Source organism: Salvia miltiorrhiza, chromosome 5 (assembly GCF_028751815.1).
Source record: "Salvia miltiorrhiza cultivar Shanhuang (shh) chromosome 5, IMPLAD_Smil_shh, whole genome shotgun sequence".
Taxonomy (NCBI): Eukaryota; Viridiplantae; Streptophyta; class Magnoliopsida; order Lamiales; family Lamiaceae; genus Salvia; species Salvia miltiorrhiza.
Genome location: NC_080391.1, coordinates 9,774,182 through 9,795,280, shown reverse-complemented (window position 1 = coordinate 9,795,280; position 21,099 = coordinate 9,774,182). Strand labels below are relative to the sequence as shown.

The 21,099-nt window shown below is 38.9% G+C and overlaps 4 protein-coding genes across 7 annotated transcripts in view; 3 read left to right on the top strand and 1 right to left on the bottom strand.

Annotated features, from left to right (window-relative positions):
• The window catches only part of LOC130985853 (probable long-chain-alcohol O-fatty-acyltransferase 5), a 266,259-nt gene that overhangs the window by 18,252 nt on the left and 226,908 nt on the right, over positions 1–21,099 (top strand). The gene's annotated exons all lie outside the window — the stretch shown is intronic.
• LOC130985854 (uncharacterized protein At2g29880-like) lies at positions 613–2,231 on the top strand. Its single transcript, XM_057909018.1, has 3 exons — positions 613–753; positions 1,190–1,554; positions 1,626–2,231. The coding sequence occupies exons 1-3, from the start codon at positions 735–737 to the stop codon at positions 2,184–2,186; spliced, it is 945 nt and encodes a 314-aa protein (XP_057765001.1). The 5' UTR covers positions 613–734; the 3' UTR covers positions 2,187–2,231.
• On the bottom strand, positions 4,229–6,725 carry LOC130985849 (uncharacterized). 2 transcript variants are annotated; one of them, XM_057909011.1, is made up of 5 exons: positions 6,578–6,725; positions 6,223–6,324; positions 5,254–5,811; positions 4,904–5,129; positions 4,229–4,807 (listed from the first exon to the last, which is right to left on the bottom strand). In XM_057909011.1, the coding sequence occupies exons 3-5, from the start codon at positions 5,788–5,790 to the stop codon at positions 4,347–4,349; spliced, it is 1,224 nt and encodes a 407-aa protein (XP_057764994.1). In that variant the 5' UTR covers positions 5,791–5,811; positions 6,223–6,324; positions 6,578–6,725; the 3' UTR covers positions 4,229–4,346. The 2 variants fall into 2 exon arrangements, with proteins under 2 accessions (XP_057764994.1, XP_057764995.1); XM_057909012.1 differs by having other exon boundaries at positions 5,254–5,808.
• LOC130985846 (transcription initiation factor IIF subunit alpha-like) lies at positions 7,087–21,022 on the top strand. 3 transcript variants are annotated; one of them, XM_057909005.1, is made up of 10 exons: positions 7,087–7,272; positions 7,409–7,599; positions 8,349–8,501; positions 9,066–9,211; positions 9,281–9,657; positions 10,165–10,280; positions 11,165–11,305; positions 11,622–11,834; positions 11,954–12,166; positions 20,648–21,022. In XM_057909005.1, exons 2-10 carry the CDS (start codon positions 7,429–7,431, stop codon positions 20,738–20,740), a joined length of 1,623 nt encoding a protein of 540 aa, XP_057764988.1. In that variant the 5' UTR covers positions 7,087–7,272; positions 7,409–7,428; the 3' UTR covers positions 20,741–21,022. The 3 variants fall into 3 exon arrangements, with proteins under 3 accessions (XP_057764988.1, XP_057764989.1, XP_057764990.1); XM_057909006.1 differs by having other exon boundaries at positions 7,102–7,310; XM_057909007.1 differs by having other exon boundaries at positions 7,105–7,322.

Genomic DNA, 21,099 nt, shown 5'->3' with positions numbered 1-21,099 from the left:
GATATTTTTAATAACCCTAAAATTCAAGCAATTTTTACAAATTATTCAAAAATTTAGGTCATTTTTCTATATATATTTTTTAAAATTCAGGTTATTTTGTATAAATAATTTAAATTTTAAAATATTTTTTATATATATTTTTTTAAATTGAAATTATTTTTACAAATATTTTAAAGTTGGAGACATGAACTACTCCCTCCGTCCCTAAAATAAGTTCCTCTTTTCTCTTTTTGGGACGTCCCTCAAATAAGTTCCTCTTTATTTCTTTCCATTTTTGGACAACTACCCCATCACTAATAATACTTTATTTATTCTTACTTTTTAGGGGTCGTTTGATAGTGTATTTGGGATGTGTCAATATATGCAAAATATGGGATTCGTTTCCTAGAAAAGGTCAACTTATTATATTGACTCTGGTGTTTGTTAGCAATTTATAAACTTTGTATAACAAAAGTTATTTGTTGACAGCTATGTACGAAAAGTCGGCTAACTGGATGAAATTACCCTTTTAACCCCACATTAATTTCAAAAAGACAAGCGTATCCTTGTAAATCCGCGGGAATTTATGCAGATTTGGGTCTCTATTTATGACTTCTTTTCGGCGGGAATTTAGGCAGATTTTTGGTATGCTCCATCGATTTGGGGACATCGAGACGTGAATCGGCAAGACATTAGGTGAATCGTAAAGAGCGATTCAACGATTGATAATCGACAGTTACCAGAATATACTGGAGATGAGCTCTCCGCAGGAAGGTTAGAGTCTTTTACCTTATTTATTGATGAAATTAGACTTTACAACGTTTGTAATTTGCAACGTGAGTACCAGCATCTACGTTCATATGTTTCAATTTTCCTAATTCGTGTAGAACGCATGTGAATCCCTCGATTTCGCGAGTGATATGATTTTCATGAATTTTTATATTGCAAAACTATGTTTTTTGGTTGTTGTTGCCAAATTATTTAGCAATTACTGCTTATATCGTGTGTGAATTTTGGCTACATGAACTGGGCATTCATATTATGTATGCGTGTTATTTATAGGAAACTCTTTCTTTCCAGTGTGCATTCTAGAGAGCGAGCACATTTTCTGAATATCATGTTGCGAATTTGTTGCTTCTATGATGATGTGTGTTTTTATTTTGTAATTGATTTTGCTTTGCAAATTTTTGTGACCCCTCGTTGGCTTTAGATATCGCTATAGACGGTAGCGAAATTGGTCGGGGGAGAGTTTCCAAATCAAAAAAGTCTCGCCGTAGCTGGTCAACACAAGAGGAGGCAGTCCTGTTGGTAGCACTGAAGGAGCTAGTTGTGCAGGGATGGAAAGCTGACAATGGGTTTCGAGCTGGGTACTTGAACAAACTCGAGGACGCGATGCGTAATGAGTTTCCGAATACGGACCTAAGGGGCATGCCACATATCAACTCAAAGATAAGCGCTTGGAAAAAAAATTACAACTCTTTGCTCTTGATGTTCAGCAAGAGCGGATTTGGGTTCAATCTGAAGGGTACTTTTATGATAGATTGCACGAACGAATTGTGGGAGGAGATCGTTAAGGTATTTATCTATTATTCTTTCATTACTTAGCTTGCGCGTATGTGTCCTCATTATTTTGGCTATTATTGCAGTGTGACAACAACGCTGAGAATATGAGGTTTAAAAGCTGGCCCTTGTTCGAAGACTGGAAACAGATTTTCGGAAAAGATAGGGCGACCGGGGAACATGCGGAGGATGTGATGGAGGCTGTTAACAAGGTTTATGCGGCAGATAACATGGCGCAAGATAGTTTGGGTCAGTCTAGTCATGACGAAGTTGCAAATGACACGGCAGAAGCTAGTGCCTGCCACAACGAGAAGGGAGCAGGCACAACGAGAACTAGCAGCAAGAAGCGCAAGGCACGCAACGCAGAGGTTGATATCTTATACTTAGCCTTGAAGGAAATCAGCAGCAACACGGACAAACGTTTGGCAGATCTAGCTAATCGGACTGGGTATGAGTTCGATCTAGGGAAGGCGAGACAAACTATTTTCGAGCAACTCAGCTGTATTCCCGGTCTGTCTAGGAGTGAGAAGTTCGATGTTTGTGAGATTCTAGCTGACAAGGTGCAAAGGCTCGAGATTTTCATTGGCTTACCGGAAGATGCAAAGTACGATTACGTGATGCGTTTACTGCATTCCAAAAACAACTAACTAGTTGTTTCTTCCTTTTGGTTATTTTGGCATGGATTTGGTGTATTTAAGAACTCAAGAACACCTGTGGATGTTTGTCTATTTTAAGTTGTTGCTCATCTAGCTAGTTGTTTTTGTTGGTAAGTACAGATGATGCTAGTTGCTACTACTGTACATATTAGTCATGGTATGCCTTATAATATTGAAGTAGTATGGTTTGTTCTTTTTGTGACTGCTGTTTATGAAGTTTTTTATGTGATTTCATTGGGGATTAATGTTGTTTGCCTCAAATCAAGATGGTATTACAATGGTTTTAGAGATTGTTTAATACACATTTTTTGCAAGTGCGCAACAAAATAAAATTTAAGTACAAGCTTCTAAACCCAATTCAATTATAAACACAAAATATAGCACAACTAGATTAGATTAGATTCATGTGCATAGGTTCCAGATTACAGCCACTTCAAAAGAGCAGGTTAATTACAGAAATACTTCCTAAGCATACTTCAAGCTTCTATTTACAGACAAAAGGATGTGCCTATACATCATCAAAAGCATGATAAGGTGGGGATGCCTATTTCAAAGGACTACATGAGGAGCACGAGCTCTCACCAGGGCGGTGGCTCTTATCTCCTTCATCCATCTGCTTCTTCAGGAAGGCGTTTGGGGGCGGGATGATCAGCTTTTTTTCCATGGCAGCCAACTTGCCAAAGTAGGGGCTTGTCTTCTTCTTCGTGGACAGCACGCAAGAGGTAGCATCGTCTGGGTACAGCTTACGAACCGCCGAAGGGGGTTTCGGCGGTTCACGGGCTATCGGTGAGTTAACTTCCTCAGAGCTTGAGGGTGAAATGATATAGCATGGAGCAGCAGCATTCTTCCCTTGTGGTGAGTCGCTAATGAGGATGAGAGTGCGCGTTGGTTCTTGCTTGATGTCATTGAGGCCGAATATAAGACACATTTTATAATACTCTGGCTCCCCCTCCTTGTAGTAGGCTTTAGCGAATTCATTTTCCTGTAACATAATCAATGCATCAGTAACGTGGAGTATGAGTATACACAATAAAATTTTCTTACCATGAAGATACGTGCCCAAACGGAATCGGGGGCAGCAATAATGTTGTTGTCGAGATCCCAATGGGTCTCCCTCATTCGTGATAGATTTTTGAACGTAAAATATCGACCCTCAAGAAACGCGACACGTTCTTCAACGTCAATGAGGCTCAGCGTTTTCCCGAGTTTGTCGTTGAGGGTTCCCAACGCTGTGTAAATTGCGTGCGACGAGTTGGCGGGAGAGTGAGGGTGACACTCATCTATCTTGGAAATGAGAACCTGCAGCAGGAGGCCGTCCATTTCAGCCGTCCATTTCTCGTCATAGAAGAAGTGAGACTGAGGATCAATGTCATCGAAAACCATTTTGAATGTTTAACAGATTGGTGGAGAGTTTGTGCTTGGTAGAGATTCTTGGATATATGAGAGCCTTTATATAATGGTGTAAAATGTAGGTGGCTATTAGAGGAGGCAATTACTCTCAATTAAAGGCTTGCAAGTAGTAGATGCAGCCATTTCAGTCTAATTAATTCCGACTTGATGAATCAGGTAATGATGGGCTGAATTTTTATTTTAAAAAATTTTCTGATAGGATTATGAAATGACTCCACAACTACACACAAATCGCATTCAATACTAGAAACAAACATGTAAATAATGATTTGCATAACAAATCAACGCTATCAAACTTCAGTTATGCTTATTCATATAGAATTACGAACAATAACTAGTTTTTGCATATATTAGAGTCATAAGTCTTAGCAATATACATATTAGAGACACCAACAAAAGCCTAAAGTTTGAGCCATCATCGAGAGCCCACAAAATTACACAATATTGAATCCAACAACATCCATCTTCAATACTACTAGTAACAAAACATAAAGTTCTTTTGAGGCACAAATAGGCTATTAACGCAAGAAATTTCCATCAAACAAGAAAGCAGCAAGAATGAGATGAATTAGTCCATAAAATTAAGACATATAATTACAAACTACCAAATATGAGTGCAAACACAAAAGGATGCTCCACATAAGATACATATGTTTATCAAGCATCTAATCATTCATACACATGTGGGTAAATTGTCATAATATGGACACATCCCGATAAACAAGTTTTCAAGAACAAACATCACATATTTCCCACATATTTTTGCCACATAGCATGGGCTAAATCATCTCGCTGTGCATTCCATGCAGGAGATGCCTCTACAGCATCGATGAACTCGCCGTGGTCCTGTTCTGCGAATTCCATTTCAACTGTTAAGTTGTTGAACTGTTCTTCGATGGGATCAACAGTCATCTCGGAACGAATAAAATTGTTAATAATGAAGCACGCCATTATAATCCTGTTCTGGATCACGATTGGATAATAGGAAGTGCTGCGAAGTATTCCCCAACGCATTTTCATAACCCCAAAAGATCGCTCGATGATGTTACGTGCCTTGGAGTGTCTCAAGTTGAATAGTTCTTGCGCGTTTTGTGGTCTGGCAGCCATTGGTCCCCACTCCCGTAAGTGATATCGAACTCTTTTGTATGGCGCCAAAAATCCATCAGAGTTTGCATAACCGTTATCACACAAGTAGTAGTTGCCTATCATTTGTTACAAAAAACATGAAAATTGTGACCCAACAGATTAAAAAAATACAAACTAACAAATATATATTCGACTGTGAGTAAGGGAGATACGTTTGGGAACCCTGAAGCCGTGCACACGGGTGAGTGCATCGCGCAATACTCTAGAGTCGGCTGCGGAGCCCTCCCACCCCGGTAACACATATACAAACTTGCCATTCCGGTCACACACCGCTAAAGTGTTTGTTGATATTTGTCCTTTCCGCGTCCTATATCTTGGTTTGTTGGCAGACGGCACCATGACATCGATGTAGGTGCCATCCAATGCACCTAAACATCCCTAATAACAAGATTTCCAAATTCCAAATACAAATTAAACTAATTAGGCATTTACAAACAGATATAGTTGATTGAATTGGAACGAAATAAACTAAAAATAACAACCACAATCAATCTTTGTGTACCTTAAACCATCTCCATCTCGGGTCGATGCAATCCTCTAATACAGGTTGGGGTTTCACAAGCAGGATGACATGGAGTTTCAAAATTGCATTCAAGACAACATGGACGTAATGGGAGATTGTTTGTCCCGAACGCCAAAAATCAAACCTAACTACCCTGTTTTTCTTATGGTGAGCTAGGACAGATAAAAATACGGCGACCTGTTCCTCGACAGTTACATATCTACCATTTGTTAGACCACCCAACTGTCTTAGTAATTGGCAAAGTCGACCGAAGGCGTTGCGATCCATTCGCATATTTACAACACAATCAATATCACTAATATTAGTTAACCTGCTCAAATGCTTCACCTGCTCAGGGATCCGGTGAAGAATACCATACGGCGCTACCGTTGAGCTACGCTTTCTTTTTCTTGTTATAAGCCTGACTATGTGTTCAATTACTACGATAAGTTGCTCAACAAGCTGTTCCATTATTTCCTCAAGCATCGCATATACATATACATTCATATGGCATCTTTTAGGCCTATTCCGTTCCATCGAAACTCGTATATTGGACTGCTGCAATTGTCATTTATTACCACCTTATGAAATATTATAACTAATCATAATGGTCTAAACACATAATCCATAACAGATGCACTTACAACAGAAACTACTTGCACCACTCACTACCAAATTCAGCGGAAGGGCATAAGAAATACTGGACGTGAGAATGCATTTAGGTACTCAAATAATTAATTCCAACCTTATATGTGAGATCAGAAATCAAACAACAAAATAATACAAACAAGTACATATACAAAACCAAGGACAAACAACACCATGGGTATCTTTACACTGACTTAGCAGCCACAATACACATCAAACAACAAAAGACTTAACTAAACACCAGATCAAACACACGATTCCTCCAGATTTCAAAAGCGCATGTAAGTTAAGTCAATGTTGAAGTACTGTCGATTCCCATACCTCACAAGCACCAGGCCCTGACGTATAACCTTCTTCCAGCACTCTGTGCTGCAAATCAGCCTGATGTCAAGAACCGGCTTCAGATCTAGAATCGAAACGAACCTCGAACAACCAAAAATGCAACGAATTTGAAAATTAGATTTCAAATTACAAATCAGAAAAAAGCCTTCGGTACTTCACAAAATGGATTGGACCAAAGAAGAGGAAAATATGGAAAAATGATGAACCCTAGATATTTTTTAAAAAAGGAAAGACGAAAAAGATGAGCTATTGTATCTCAGTCTCGCGCGATTAGCAGATCAAGGAATACAAATGGAAATCCACATAAAAATTTACAATAATCGTCTGTGCTTACCTTCAATGCCGGATCAGAAGAAAATTCTGGCGAAGTGAAAAGATATGTGGAAATGAAGAAATAGTTGGCCAATCAGAAATACAAGTTTTGAAATAATTTCAGGGGCAAAATGGACATCGGGAAAAATAAAATGGATCACTGTAGCATTCAAGGAAATGGAACCGATGCCCCCATTGGGTTTCATTAAAGAGATGGAATAATGAATAAGGGCGGGCCGCGCCTTGTAGAACGGGCCTTCGCTGTGCCGAAAAAATGCTACCAATCAGCTATTTCACTCTTCATAACTAAACAGCAAGGGTTCTCCTCAGCTATCAAACGACCCCTTACTTTTTTCACCACTCTCAATACTAATTATAATACTTTTTCATATTTTCACCACTCCCAATATTAATTATAACATATTTTTCTCTACTATCAATACACTTTATCACTTTTTCTTAAAATCCGTGCCGTCCCCAGAGAGGAACTTATTTTGGGGACGGAGGGAGTATAATTAAATTGACTGGAGTATACAAGAACATCGTCTATCTTTCAAGAACCACACAAAGGTGACAAAACAAAAGCCCCATTCCTTCCCCCGGCCTAAAATTACCAAGGTTTCGAAAAGGGCCTACTTTGCATGACAAACACGCGATTTGGAGAGTGAACAAATTTGGATTTATCTTTGGAACGAAGCGTTTATCTTTGATTGCGAGGTTCAATTCAAAATTTTCAGCACCAATTAAACTGAATTGTAACACCATTTGTCCGAACCCTACTATATCCCCCTTCGATTTTCTATCTTCCCATGAGTTATCGTGCCGTCATTCATAATTGTGGGTTTCAATACAGGAAATTTGCAACGGGAGAAGATGTCGATAGACTTGATATTGAAGCCGTCGTGCGGCGGTTGTGGATCGACGGATGAGCTATACGGAAGCACGTGCAAGCACCTGACGCTTTGCGTGAATTGTGGCAAATCGATGGCCGAGAAACGTTTAAAGTGCTACGAGTGCGGCACCCCCATCACTCGCCTGATTAGGGTTCGTCACAACTGAAGAAATTTACTGAAATTTGTCATCAATAATTTGATGTGAACACTTACGCACCTACATGTATATGCATGATGTATCCGTACACGAATTTCAGCTGATTATATTTAGACTGGAGGCAACAACACTGAATCTCGTTACATGTCAATTTGGCCGCTGGCAAAAACTTGTGTACATCGGGATGTACGGTGCATAGACGGAAATTAGGGTTTATTAGTTTCTAGTTAGGTTTATTAATCACAATTAAGATTTAATTAGGACGAATGCACCGGAGTATGCCTCATAGTCAATTAGGGGGCTGAATGTTAACTTAATTACTTGTGATTTCTCTGGCTCAAAAGGTTGGCCAACTTGAGTCCTGAAAAGCTTTTCCTGCAATCTTACTCATTTGGACAACTTTAATCAGTTGGTGGTTTAAGAATGAGCCAGCTAGTTAATGGGCTTAAGCATTTGAAGTAAGAATTGCCTTATTTTGTTAGCCTCAGCGAGCGATGTGGTTTGCTTCGGTAGGCTGCCTGGTTATAGTTGTTACAGGACATCTTGTTAGATAACCAAAAGTAGGACTGTTATGGGTTTTAAGCTGAAGCCATTTTGGAGATAAAATAGATACTAAAACTTTCATTTGTGAGGTTGAATATCTATGATGCTCCTGTGACCCACATTCAATATCTGTTTCTATGCTTGCTTCAACGAGCTTTTTCACTGACATGATAAAAGTGGTTATTATCTGTTAAATGTAGGAATACAATGTGCGTGCTAGTTCCAGCAACGACAAAAACTACTTCATTGCAAGATTTGCCTCAGGATTACCAAGTTTTAAGAAGAAGAATGAGAATAAATGGTCATTGCAGAAAGAAGGTCTGCAGGGGCGCCAAGTGACTGATACCTTGAGGGTACTGCTTGTAGTGAATTGCGTTTGAGTTGTCATTTGCTAAAATTTTCTGCACTCATTATGTTAGTATTGTGAAAGAGTCACACCATGCGCAATACCTTTTAATTTTCCAGTTGGACAGATCTTGTTATGCTAACAGGGTGGACTCCCCACATGTCCTGAGTAGTGATTAAGAAAGAACAAGGTTTTTTGTGATGTTGTGGAAGCCTCTTGTTAGAGAAATAAAAAATAAAATAAGAAGGATTTGCTGTCTGATTTGCACGGCTTCATCGTAAGAGAATCTTTTTTTGAGGCTTCATCGTAAGAGAATCTTTGTTGGCTGTATGCTAACTTTTTGGTTGTTGGTTTGTGGGATTAATTGAAAGATAAGAATAAAATTTTGAGTTCTAGCCATTCATGCCCGAAGATGAGAATTTCCATGAGACGTACAAAAGTTATTGTTGGAGGTTGGTTTGGTCTCTTTCGTGTAATATTATTGTTTACTATTTCGGGCCCAACATCAACTCTAAAATCTTGCTTTTATTTATTAAGCCAATTGCAATCACTATCTCATTTTTTTGCTTAGGAGAAGTTCAAGAATAAACCTTGGCTACTGGAAGACGAAACCGGCCAGTTTCAGTACCATGGTCACCTTGAGGGCACACAGACAGCCACATATTATCTTCTAATGCTTCAAGGAAAAGAATTTGTTGCTATTCCTGCTGGTTCCTGGTAATCAGTGTTGCTTATCAACCATATTATTGCTTGTTTGAATATGCACTTCATACTTGTTAATCATAGGTACAATTTTACCAAAGTGGCACAATATAAGCAACTCACTTTAGAGGAAGCTGAAGAAAAGATGAAAAATAGAAGGAGAACAGCTGATGGATACGAGAGATGGATGATGAAAGCAGCACATAATGGAGCTGCAGCCTTTGGTGAAGTTGAAAAGTTTGACGATCGGGAAGTTGCAGGTGGTGGTGGTGGTGGGAAGGGGCGCAAAAAAGCTACAGGGGATGACGATGAAGCCAATGTTTCAGATAGAGGAGATGAAGATGAAGAGGAAGAGGTAGCAAGAAAAAACAGGTTGGGGCTCAACAAGAAAAGCGGGGATGATGATGAAGAAGGTCCACGAGGTGGTGACCTTGATTTTGATGATGATGATATCGAGAAGGGTGAGTGTCGATCTGTCTTTCTCTAATTACTTTTACTGGATTGTCCATATGCATTTGATGGTTTGAGTTTGTAGGAAATCTGATCATTTTTAGGACATCTGATCCTACTCATGGTTTACGTTATTGGTTAGCAATGACATGTGATGTCATCTCATGAACATATCTCTGTCCTAGGAATTTATTTTATTTATGCCAGCTTCTGCCATAGACCCTGCAAGTCCATGCTTCACATACTATCCTATGTATGTGTCTTCCTTTATCATTTCAACACATTTTTTAATTAGACATTTGATAATTGACAGTTTTCTGTAGAATTTATTGTGAAATAGGGAATTTAGGCTTAGCTTACTTATTTTCAAGGGAATATTGTAAAGATTTTCAAAATCTTTTTGACTCTCACTTGGCACTTGTTTGATGTATACCGAATTCATAATAGTAAGACAAAAATGGAGTGGCTATTATCAAGAAAGGTCTATGTGTGCCCTCTAAACTTTTGGTTATTTGTAGGTGATGATTGGGAGCATGAAGAGATTTTCACTGACGATGATGAAGCTGTTGGAATTGATCCCGAGGAGCGAGAAGATTTGGCCCCCGAGATCCCTGCCCCTCCAGAAATTAAACAGGTTGCAATTTACACTTCTACTTCCCCAGAACTTGCTGAGTTGTAGATAAGTGTTCTATTGTAATCATGTAATGAAATAACCTCTTATGACAAATGCTTAATAGAGACATCTGTCTAAAGCATATGTATGCATATCAAAACTTTGATAAAGTAGATGAGTCCTGACACCTCAGCCCCTGAGGGTAAATCTACCAGCTCAGGTGTGACTCAAACATTCAGATTATCTCTTGACCTATGGCATTGGTGTCAAATGGACTGAAAATTCAAAATCCTAAATTTATTGATCCCTATTCCCATAAGAGCCTATTTTGCATGAATCATAAAGTGAGTTTCTTGAACATGCATGAGTAATGGTGATGATTCTGTCAAGATGTTACTTGTTAGTTAGTTGGGAGTTTTATAGCATACCTGGACTAAATGGTTCTTGGACATCATCTAGGAGGATTTATAGTTGGTAATACTGTAGCTTCTCAATCTCTCAGGATTCTCACCTTTAAACACCCATGAGTTACGACTGGTGACATTTTCTTTGGGAGCAACCTTCCTTGAAAAGCATATGCAAACAAGGAATTATGTAACAAATAAATGTTATTGGGAATTTGGAAACCAACTCTAGACGACAAGTTTTAGTTCGTCTTTGTCATCTAATTGTTTTTAAACAGTTCACTTTGTTTTTAAACAGTTTGCTTGGCTTCACTTATGATTTGTGGGCAAATATAATTTGTCTCCCTACCTAGCCTTTATTATCATATCTCATGGAGATTCTCTGGTTCATAAATGCTTATGAAATTGTGTTTTTTCCATAATTGTTGTTTCATATGATCTTGTGATTAAAGCCACAATTCGAATGTTGGTCTCATTCTGGCGGTAAATAATTTATTTCAGGATGATGAGGATGAAGATGAAGCTGATGAAGAAGAGGGAGAGGGAGGACTGAGTAAATCTGGAAAAGAGCTGAAGAAGCTGCTTGGACGAGCTAATGGGTTGGATGATTCCGATGCAGAGGATGATGACGACGACGACGATGTATGCTCTCTGATGCCACATGCCTTTGGTTTTATCTCAAGGAGTTATATCTATGTACACACATGTTTCCTTGGTTCTGTGGATTTTGAAATGCCTTCGAAGTCTTAAGAAAATCCATGGTATAATTTTTTAATACTACAAACCTGATGAAGAACTCCATAGGCTTCTGTACATATTTTCTAGGGAACTACCTCTTCACAATGTTTGGAAGCTTCCATGTCCTGATGTCCATGTGTTTTAAAAAGTTCAAAAGTTTTCAAATTTAGGTTCTTATACTGGCTGATCCACAAGATCTATTTTTATCTACCTTTGTTAGACGGAAGATGATATATCTCCAGTGCTAGCCCCAAAGAAGGAAGCTCCGAAAGAAGAGCCAGTTGATAACAGCAGTCCCCTCAAAGCCACAACTTCTGCAACTGGTCGTGGGACACCATCTACTTCAAAGTCATCAAAGGGTAAAAGAAAAAGTAGCGGGGATGAAACAAAAACACCAAATGGTGCACCTTTGAAGAAAATGAAAACAGAAAATGTGAGATTGGTTTGGTGTAACAGCATTTATGTACTTTACTTTGGTCTTCAGGTTTCTTTATAGGTTAATGTTCTTTGTCGGGAATTAGTTTATTAAGCGAATATTTCGTTGGGGTACAGGAATTAAAACCTGTGAAAGATGAGAATGCTTCATCCTCAAAAAACATTGCACCTCCTAAAGGTGCAACGCCACCCACATCATCAAAAAGTGTGCCATCATCACCAACTGTGCCAGTTACTGAAGATGAAATTAGGGCTGTTCTACTACGGAATACATCTCTGACCATACAGGATCTTGTGGCCAAATTCAAATCTAGACTGAAGTCGAAAGAGGTAAGAACTTCATCTTTCATTTCTTGTTTTCCAATCCAGCTATTGCTTTGGACTGGGTGTTTCTTATGTATTTTCTTTTAGGGTATTTAATTATTTTCTGCTCTTTGATAAGTTCCATTATTGGAACTCATTGGCTTACTGATTGTTAATGATTTCTGTCCGCTTTTTCCCCATATCTGGGTTGTGTGAATTTCTAACTATCAAATTAACTGGAATAAATCTCATGCTTATGAAATTGTGTTGGTTTTTTTCATGCTTCTATATGAATAACCCAACACACTACCTATTTTTGATATAGTCGAACACTCCTATCCCTGTTCCCAATTTCTCTGAGAGTGTCTGAATAGTGAATTGTCATAACTGTATTCTAGGCTTGTATTCAACCACACTTCATGTTAGGGAGTTTGAGCTAAGCCAGATATTAACACATTGATCACTAATTTTATTAGCACAAAAATACCTGCAACTAACACGGTGTAATTGTAGTATAAACAGCAATCGGATATCGTATCCACAGGGATTGTAACACGAAATCACTCTATCTATTTCCTACACAAACTTTCACAGTATGCAAGTAAAACGAAATTGAAGGTGACTATTGAACTAAATTAACTAATTAAAACTAAAGAGCATAAAAACTATGACGATTAACTCAAATATAAGAAAAGTCTGACCCTAGGGATGTATTTTCACTAATCAACTATATGCATTCAACCTATTGATTCAATTACCAATTTTAATCCAACCCTGATGAAAGATCACTATGTTAATCACAAGCGTCTCTAACGACCACCTATGAATGTAGATTAATTAATCCCTTTTCGCATTCAAGACTCCAAGGAATGAATTAACTCCCAATAGCACATAAAGAAAAGCTTCCTATAGCTTCACCTGTCGCATTCAAGACTCAAGGCTAACACTATATCATGCATTCCTGAATCGGCTGAACAATTATCGCATTCAAGACTCAAACTGAACAGCTAGACATGTAAATTATTGATCAGATAATTCACAAGAGAACAGGCACCAGGAATCATGAATCATAAGTTGGAGGGCAAATTGATATCAATAAATCATATACATATAATTAATCAGCTATGTACAAACCCTAGGTTCAGATTAAAAGAACTAGCCAAACATAATAAAAGAAAGCAAAAACATAATTAATGAGAACGCAATTGAAAGAACTGAATTAAATAAAACTCTGAATAAAATAATTGTAGCGGCTTGAATCTTCAATCTTGTGGAAATCCAATCCAAGCTGTAAAAACTGGAAAGCAATAATAATCTAAAGCTATGAAACTGAGAAAATAAAGTTGGAAACTGAAAAACTAAAGCTGGGACCCTAGATAGGTCAAAAGAAGACCTATTTATAGTATCAGGGTAAAATACAGAGTTTGAGCTCGAAAATAACTTGAAAAATCGTAAAAACGCGGAAGGAAACGGAAACACGCCCAAAAACGGCGACCCGTTCGGCGATCGCCGTCTGGGTCGCCGAAAAATGGCCAATTTCTTCATGGATTCGGCGACCGCCGAATTTTCCACCGGAGGCCAAAAATTGAAACAGGGAATTCGGCGACCTGGCCGGCGGTCGCCGTCTGGGTCGCCGAATTTTGACTGCTGCGCGCGACGTTTTTGTTTCAACCATAACTTTCTCGTCCGAACTCCGATTTATGATCCGTTTGCGCTCACGAACTCGTATCGAGACGATCTACAACTTCTATTTCAGAACATTGTTCCAAATTCGAACTCAATAAATCTGAAAATTCCTTCAAAGTTCGAGTAAGAATCATGTTTCACAAGATAAAGCAAATTAAGCACAAAACAATCATCCAACACTCAATTCCCTATAAAAATGACATCATATGAACATTAAAAACCATGGAAATATGAGTGTTATCAACTCCCCCAAACTTAAGCCATTGTTCGTCCTCGAATAATGGGAAGAATAAAATCAATAACACGAATGGGTAAGAAATCTAGCTCATAGATGCCTCCGAATAATAAAGAATGATAGAATTATCAAATCCTCAATAATTAAGCACAAAATTCACCAATAAACACAATCTATAGCAAAATCAACCTTGACATTCCAAACAATTGAATCTCACAAGGTATGTGTATCACTCAACTCTCAATTTGATGGAATAAATAGGACGTGTATGCTCTCATCGAATTCAATGCAATATAGATCACTTACCATAGGCTTGCCAATCGTCTACAATCTCCATCGCTAAAAGTGTGCCAGGACTAAGATCAGAAAGGTCTTTTTCTTTGGGTTATAATGTAGGGACATTGGTTAAGGTAGGGAAATATAGGCTAAGTGACTCAAATAAATCAAAAACACCAACCTTATAGCTTCACAAATCAAGTATGGAATAAATTCCATCTTCCTCCCAACTATGCCACCATAAACAACACAACTCAAGGGATTTAATCATCACAAAATAGAACTAAACACTCTTTTATGCTCTCCATTTATTTCCAACACACAAAGTCGATTTTCAAACAAATATCTCAATATACACTCGACTTTATACTTTTTTCTCTTTCTTTTTCTTTTCTTTTTTTCTTTTCAACAAATTTTTTTTTTTTTTTTTTTCCACAACTTTTCTAGAGCTTATAAGAGTAAATAGTATCACAATATCATCCCTTCTTTTTCATGAACCACTATGATCATTCACCACATAAGGATCCCCATATACTACATCACCCCCTATCATCCGGCTAAAGAATAAAAGCTAAATAGGCTCAAAGAGGATAACAAAGGATAAAATATTCAAGGACAGTGTTTGGGATAAAAAATGTGGCTAACAAAAGATGGCCTAAAATCATCTCCTAATCCTGGGCACAACAGCAACCTCGACACAGAAACCATGACAAGTTCTAGAAGATCACCACATGCATGACAAAACTCACAACAAAGAATAAACTGTGTATGATAAACAGTTATGGCTCAAATCCTCACAGGTTTATTCAACGTCCAAAAGTCAAGGTTAACATACTCTAGAATTATGCAAATTAGTTCCAATTATGCTCAAATCATCAAAGAAAATCAAATTCCAGTTTTTTTTTTTTCACAGAAATCATCATTGGCATCTCACCAGAAATTCTAATGGAGTAAAAACCAACTCAAAAACAATCACACACCACCAACCAAGCAGGATAAAACAATAAAGCTAACAAAAAAATAAAAGTGATACACATATCTACTCTCACCCCCCTCCCCCAAACTTATTACAGAACATAAGTTCGAAAATAAGTTTGGAGGGATGATGATATGTGTGTCACTACTCACAGAAAAAACATGCTCCATGGTGGTGGTATGAACCAAGCGCGAGTTCCCGCATCTTCCAAGCTCAACGCTGCACTAAAAAAAACCCAAAACAAAGAAAACAAAGAAAACAAAGAAACAAAAAGAAACTAAACGAAAGGAAAACAAAACAAAGAAAATCAGTTGGGTTACCTCCCAACAAGTGCTTAATTTAACGTCTAGAGCTCGACGATACCTCACAGCCTCAATGAACATCAAACGCAGCAGGCGTGACAGACCGCCTAACACGAACAGATGTAGAAGGCTCATGTGCATCAGCTGCGTGAAAAACGACGCTTCCATTGGGCACATCTATCATAGCTCGCCCCGTAGCTAAGAATGATCGACCAAGAATCAACGGCGGATTTGCATCTTCAGGAATATCGAGGACCAAGAAATCCGTAGGGAAGACGAGCTTGTCGACCTTCACAAAGATGTCTTCAAGCTTTCCTCTCGGCTTCACTCTTGATCTATCCGCCATCTGAATCTCCATCGAGGTCGGCTTGAGATCTCCAATTCCCAACCGCTTGAACACAGAGATGGGCATCACATTGACACTAGCCCCTAAATCACAAAGGGCCTCGGGAAAGAGCTCTCCTCCTATCTCGCACTCAATGGTGAAGCTACCCGGATCTTTCTTCTTCGAAAGTAGCTTCATTGGCAGCTCAGTGCTCACAGCTGTCGCCTGCGAGATTTTCTTATCCTCATCCCCCATCTTCTTGGTGTGAACAATTGCCTTTTCTTCTTTATCCTCGGGATCCTGCAATTTTGAGAGACTTTGAGGCTGTGCACGCCGGTCCGATTCTTCAAGTAGTCTCTCTAGCTCATCCACTGTACGTCTATGCTCTGTCTCCTCGAGATTGACAATCTTTTTCTCATTCTTGCAATGGGGGACCTCCAGCTTGACTTCCTTGGCATCCACCTTTTTACTCGGCTTCATAGCACATTGCTCTTCGAGCACCTCCCTCTTCATCAGCCTACGGGGGAATGGAGCTTTTGGGATGTACTCCCTAAGTGGAATAGGAGCCTTGTATGGTTCCTCAATCAGAGATTCATGCTCCTTGCTCATCCTCATCTCTTGTGTAGACAGAGTGCCCTCGAAAATAGCATTGCAATGGCCCTTAGGATTGACAGTAGTATTGCTTGGGAATTGGCCCGGCTTGTGCTGCGCCGCCGCTTGGTTGGCAATTTGACCAACTTGATTCTCTAACATCTGCACCTGCTTAGATAATGCTGAGAAATTATTCTCCATGTTAGAGATTTTATTTCCAACATTCACCTCCATCCCAGTCATCTTCATGAGCATCTGCTTCATCATGTCCTCCATCGAATCCTTCTTTGGCTCATTGATGACTCCCCCACTAGAAACAGAAAATCCTGGTGGAGGTTGCACAGCATTGTTTGGGTTTCCATAGGAAAGATTTGGGTGCGGACGTGCTCCTGGCTGAAACTGCTGCTGACCCTGCTGATATGGCTGACCTCTGTTATACATCCCTGGCTGTCCTTGCTGAAAATTCCCATAATTTCTGTCATTGATATAATTGACGTTTCCCAAGCCTGATGGGTCTATCACAGCTTGCTCATGACGTCCAGCATTCAATTCACCAATTTTTGCAGTCAGCTCTGCCAGCTGTGTAGCCATCGCTGCCTGTTGAGTAACCATAGCTGCCATAGGATCAGAAGTGGACGCAGCTGCAACCTTCTTCAATTGCATACGCTCAGATGGCCATTGGTAGCTCGTAGAAGCCATACTATCAATAATGTTCCACGCTTCAGAACTGCTTTTCTGAAGTAGAGATCCACCTGCAGCTGTATCCATGTGCATCCGTGTACGCTCCCCGCAGGCATTGTAGAACATTATCACTAGTGTGCCTTCATCAAATCCATGACCTGGGCACTTTCTGAGCTTCTCCTGATATCGCTCCCACGTCTCCGCTAGCTTCTCTCCCTCGTACTGTTGAAACTGCACGATGTCCATCTTCAATTTCAATGTAAGGCCAGGCGGATGAAATTTTCGTAGGAACGCATGAGCTAAGTCCTCCCACACAACATTATTTCCCAGCTGCAGCGTATGATACCACGACTTCGCCTTATCCCGCAGTGAAAAGGGAAAAAGACGAAGACGGATAATGTCATCAGGGACACCATTCATCTTCACCGTGCTACACAGCTCCAGGAAATGCGCCAGGTGCGCATTAGGGTCTTCGATCGCCTGTCCACCATATTGGCTCTGTTGAACCATCGTGATCAGACCCGTTTTCAGCTCAAAGTTGGTAACGTTCACACGTGGGGGCTCCTGGTACACATACTATGGTATGAACGCTTCATTGATGGCCGGTTGTTTCGGAGCCTCTCTCGTCTCCTGTGCGTCAAGCAGCTTCTTCAACTGCTATTGCAGAGCTCGAATTTGGATTTGCTCTGGAGTAGCCATCGTTTCTGTCTCAGCTTGATCGTTCTGCTTCTTTAGATTGCACAAGGTCTTGTTGATTTCAGGGTCCAACTCAAAGAGAGGAGTCTCGTGAGATCGTGTGTTCATATGCAACCTACAGAAACACAACTTATAAAAGTTGGAAAACAAAAATAAAAACAAATAAAACTTGCAGTACTATTAAGTCCTATTGGAAATATTAAAGCAAAATCTAAACAATCCCCGGCAACGGCGCCAAAAAGTTGATCACTAATTTTATTAGCACAAAAATACCGCAACTAACACGGTGTAATTGTAGTATAAACAGCAATCGGATATCGTATCCACAGGGATTGTAACACGAAATCACTCTATCTATTTCCTACACAAACTTTCACAGTATGCAAGTAAAACGAAATTGAAGGTGACTATTGAACTAAATTAACTAATTAAAACTAAAGAGCATAAAAACTATGACGATTAACTCAAATATAAGAAAAGTCTGACCCTAGGGATGTATTTTCACTAATCAACTATATGCATTCAACCTATTGATTCAATTACCAATTTTAATCCAACCCTGATGAAAGATCACTATGTTAATCACAAGCGTCTCTAACGACCACCTATGAATGTAGATTAATTAATCCCTTTTCGCATTCAAGACTCCAAGGAATGAATTAACTCCCAATAGCACATAAAGAAAAGCTTCCTATAGCTTCACCTGTCGCATTCAAGACTCAAGGCTAACACTATATCATGCATTCCTGAATCGGCTGAACAATTATCGCATTCAAGACTCAAACTGAACAGCTAGACATGTAAATTATTGATCAGATAATTCACAAGAGAACAGGCACCAGGAATCATGAATCATAAGTTGGAGGGCAAATTGATATCAATAAATCATATACATATAATTAATCAGCTATGTACAAACCCTAGGTTCAGATTAAAAGAACTAGCCAAACATAATAAAAGAAAGCAAAAACATAATTAATGAGAACGCAATTGAAAGAACTGAATTAAATAAAACTCTGAATAAAATAATTGTAGCGGCTTGAATCTTCAATCTTGTGGAAATCCAATCCAAGCTGTAAAAACTGGAAAGCAATAATAATCTAAAGCTATGAAACTGAGAAAATAAAGTTGGAAACTGAAAAACTAAAGCTGGGACCCTAGATAGGTCAAAAGAAGACCTATTTATAGTATCAGGGTAAAATACAGAGTTTGAGCTCGAAAATAACTTGAAAAATCGTAAAAACGCGGAAGGAAACGGAAACACGCCCAAAAACGGCGACCCGTTCGGCGATCGCCGTCTGGGTCGCCGAAAAATGGCCAATTTCTTCATGGATTCGGCGACCGCCGAATTTTCCACCGGAGGCCAAAAATTGAAACAGGGAATTCGGCGACCTGGCCGGCGGTCGCCGTCTGGGTCGCCGAATTTTGACTGCTGCGCGCGACGTTTTTGTTTCAACCATAACTTTCTCGTCCGAACTCCGATTTATGATCCGTTTGCGCTCACGAACTCGTATCGAGACGATCTACAACTTCTATTTCAGAACATTGTTCCAAATTCGAACTCAATAAATCTGAAAATTCCTTCAAAGTTCGAGTAAGAATCATGTTTCACAAGATAAAGCAAATTAAGCACAAAACAATCATCCAACACTCAATTCCCTATAAAAATGACATCATATGAACATTAAAAACCATGGAAATATGAGTGTTATCACACATCTGGATTGAAATGAGTTCTATTCGAAAATGTCTTGCATAATAGCTTCAGAAATTTAACTCTCACCCCCATATTTTATGAAATTGAAATCTAGAATAATTTATTCATTATTTACAATTTTTAATTTTATGATACTAATATCTGAAGCTATATTCTGTTAGTGGTGGGGGTTAATAGCAGGATTTAATATACAGAAAACTGTGTCCGAAAGTTTATGCGAATCACCATATTAACAGTGGTCATCAACCAAATTGGACGAAATAAATTTGGAATCTTTGATTAGGTTGATGAAGATAAAATACTATAACATGAAGCTTTACTTAAATAGGAAGGGGTTGTCCTCATCGTGATCCACACGAAACTTTATCTAAAAGTTTATGCTGTTCCTTCTGCTTGTGCCATTTATTAAGACGTGAGTGTCAATTTAGGACTACGGTGATCTTGTTATTTAAAAGATTACTAGAATACAAGTTTAGCATGTGAATACTGAGGGAGCTTATGCTAGCATAATAAACTTGCCTGTCAGGATAACGAGCGTCAAATCTGATCCCCATTTGATAGTTTTTTCATCATCCTTTGCTTAGACCCCTGTGAGGCAACCTTCTTAAAATTGGTTGTCCTAATCTTGTTCTGTTTTTAATGCTACCTATTTTTGCATGATATGCATGTGGCTAAGTCATGCGGGATAGTTATTAAGGAAGCTTGGTCATTGCGGTGACTGAGAACTGTTGTATCTAGTGGTTTTCTAAATCCCGTAATTAACTGGTGTCCTGGTTATTTGTGGTTAGCTTGGCTCTGAGATAGTGTGATTAGATAATGTGATTTTGAATGAATAGTTGATGATAATTGGCAGCTGTGTAGTCTACTGGTTATGGTCTTCATATCATGGTTGGAATTCTAAAGGTGATATACGTGGCATCTATGTGAAATCACGTATGTGGATGATGTTTATGTACCACAGTTTCAGTGTAGTTGCACATGTTCACATGTACATGTAGTCAGCCAAGTTTGTGGGTGTTGCAGGACAAGAATGCATTTGCAGATATATTGAAAAGGATATCAAAGATTCAAAAGACGAATGGAGCAGCAAACTTTGTAGTTCTGAGAGATAGATGATTTGGTGTAATGAGACTAGTGTATCAAACTCCCCTATCCTCCTACTATCGAAGCCGAGGAGACTTGATGGATTTTAACAGTTATGCCGCAGATGTAATTTTCAGATGAATAGGCTAACAGCAGGAGTTTATGTTGAATGAACATCTAGTCTAGTTGTTGATATTTAGAGTTCCATCTACAACTGTGTTATACTCAGTGTATGCTATAATTCAGTGCACAAGGTTTCTCTTTCCTTTTGTCTGCAAATTGAAAAACCTTTTTGCCCTTTGGGGACTCGCATCATATGGTAGTATATTTTTGTAACAAAAACCTGCTTGAACGAGTTCTGTAGAGGCCAATAACGGCACCAAATCTTTAAC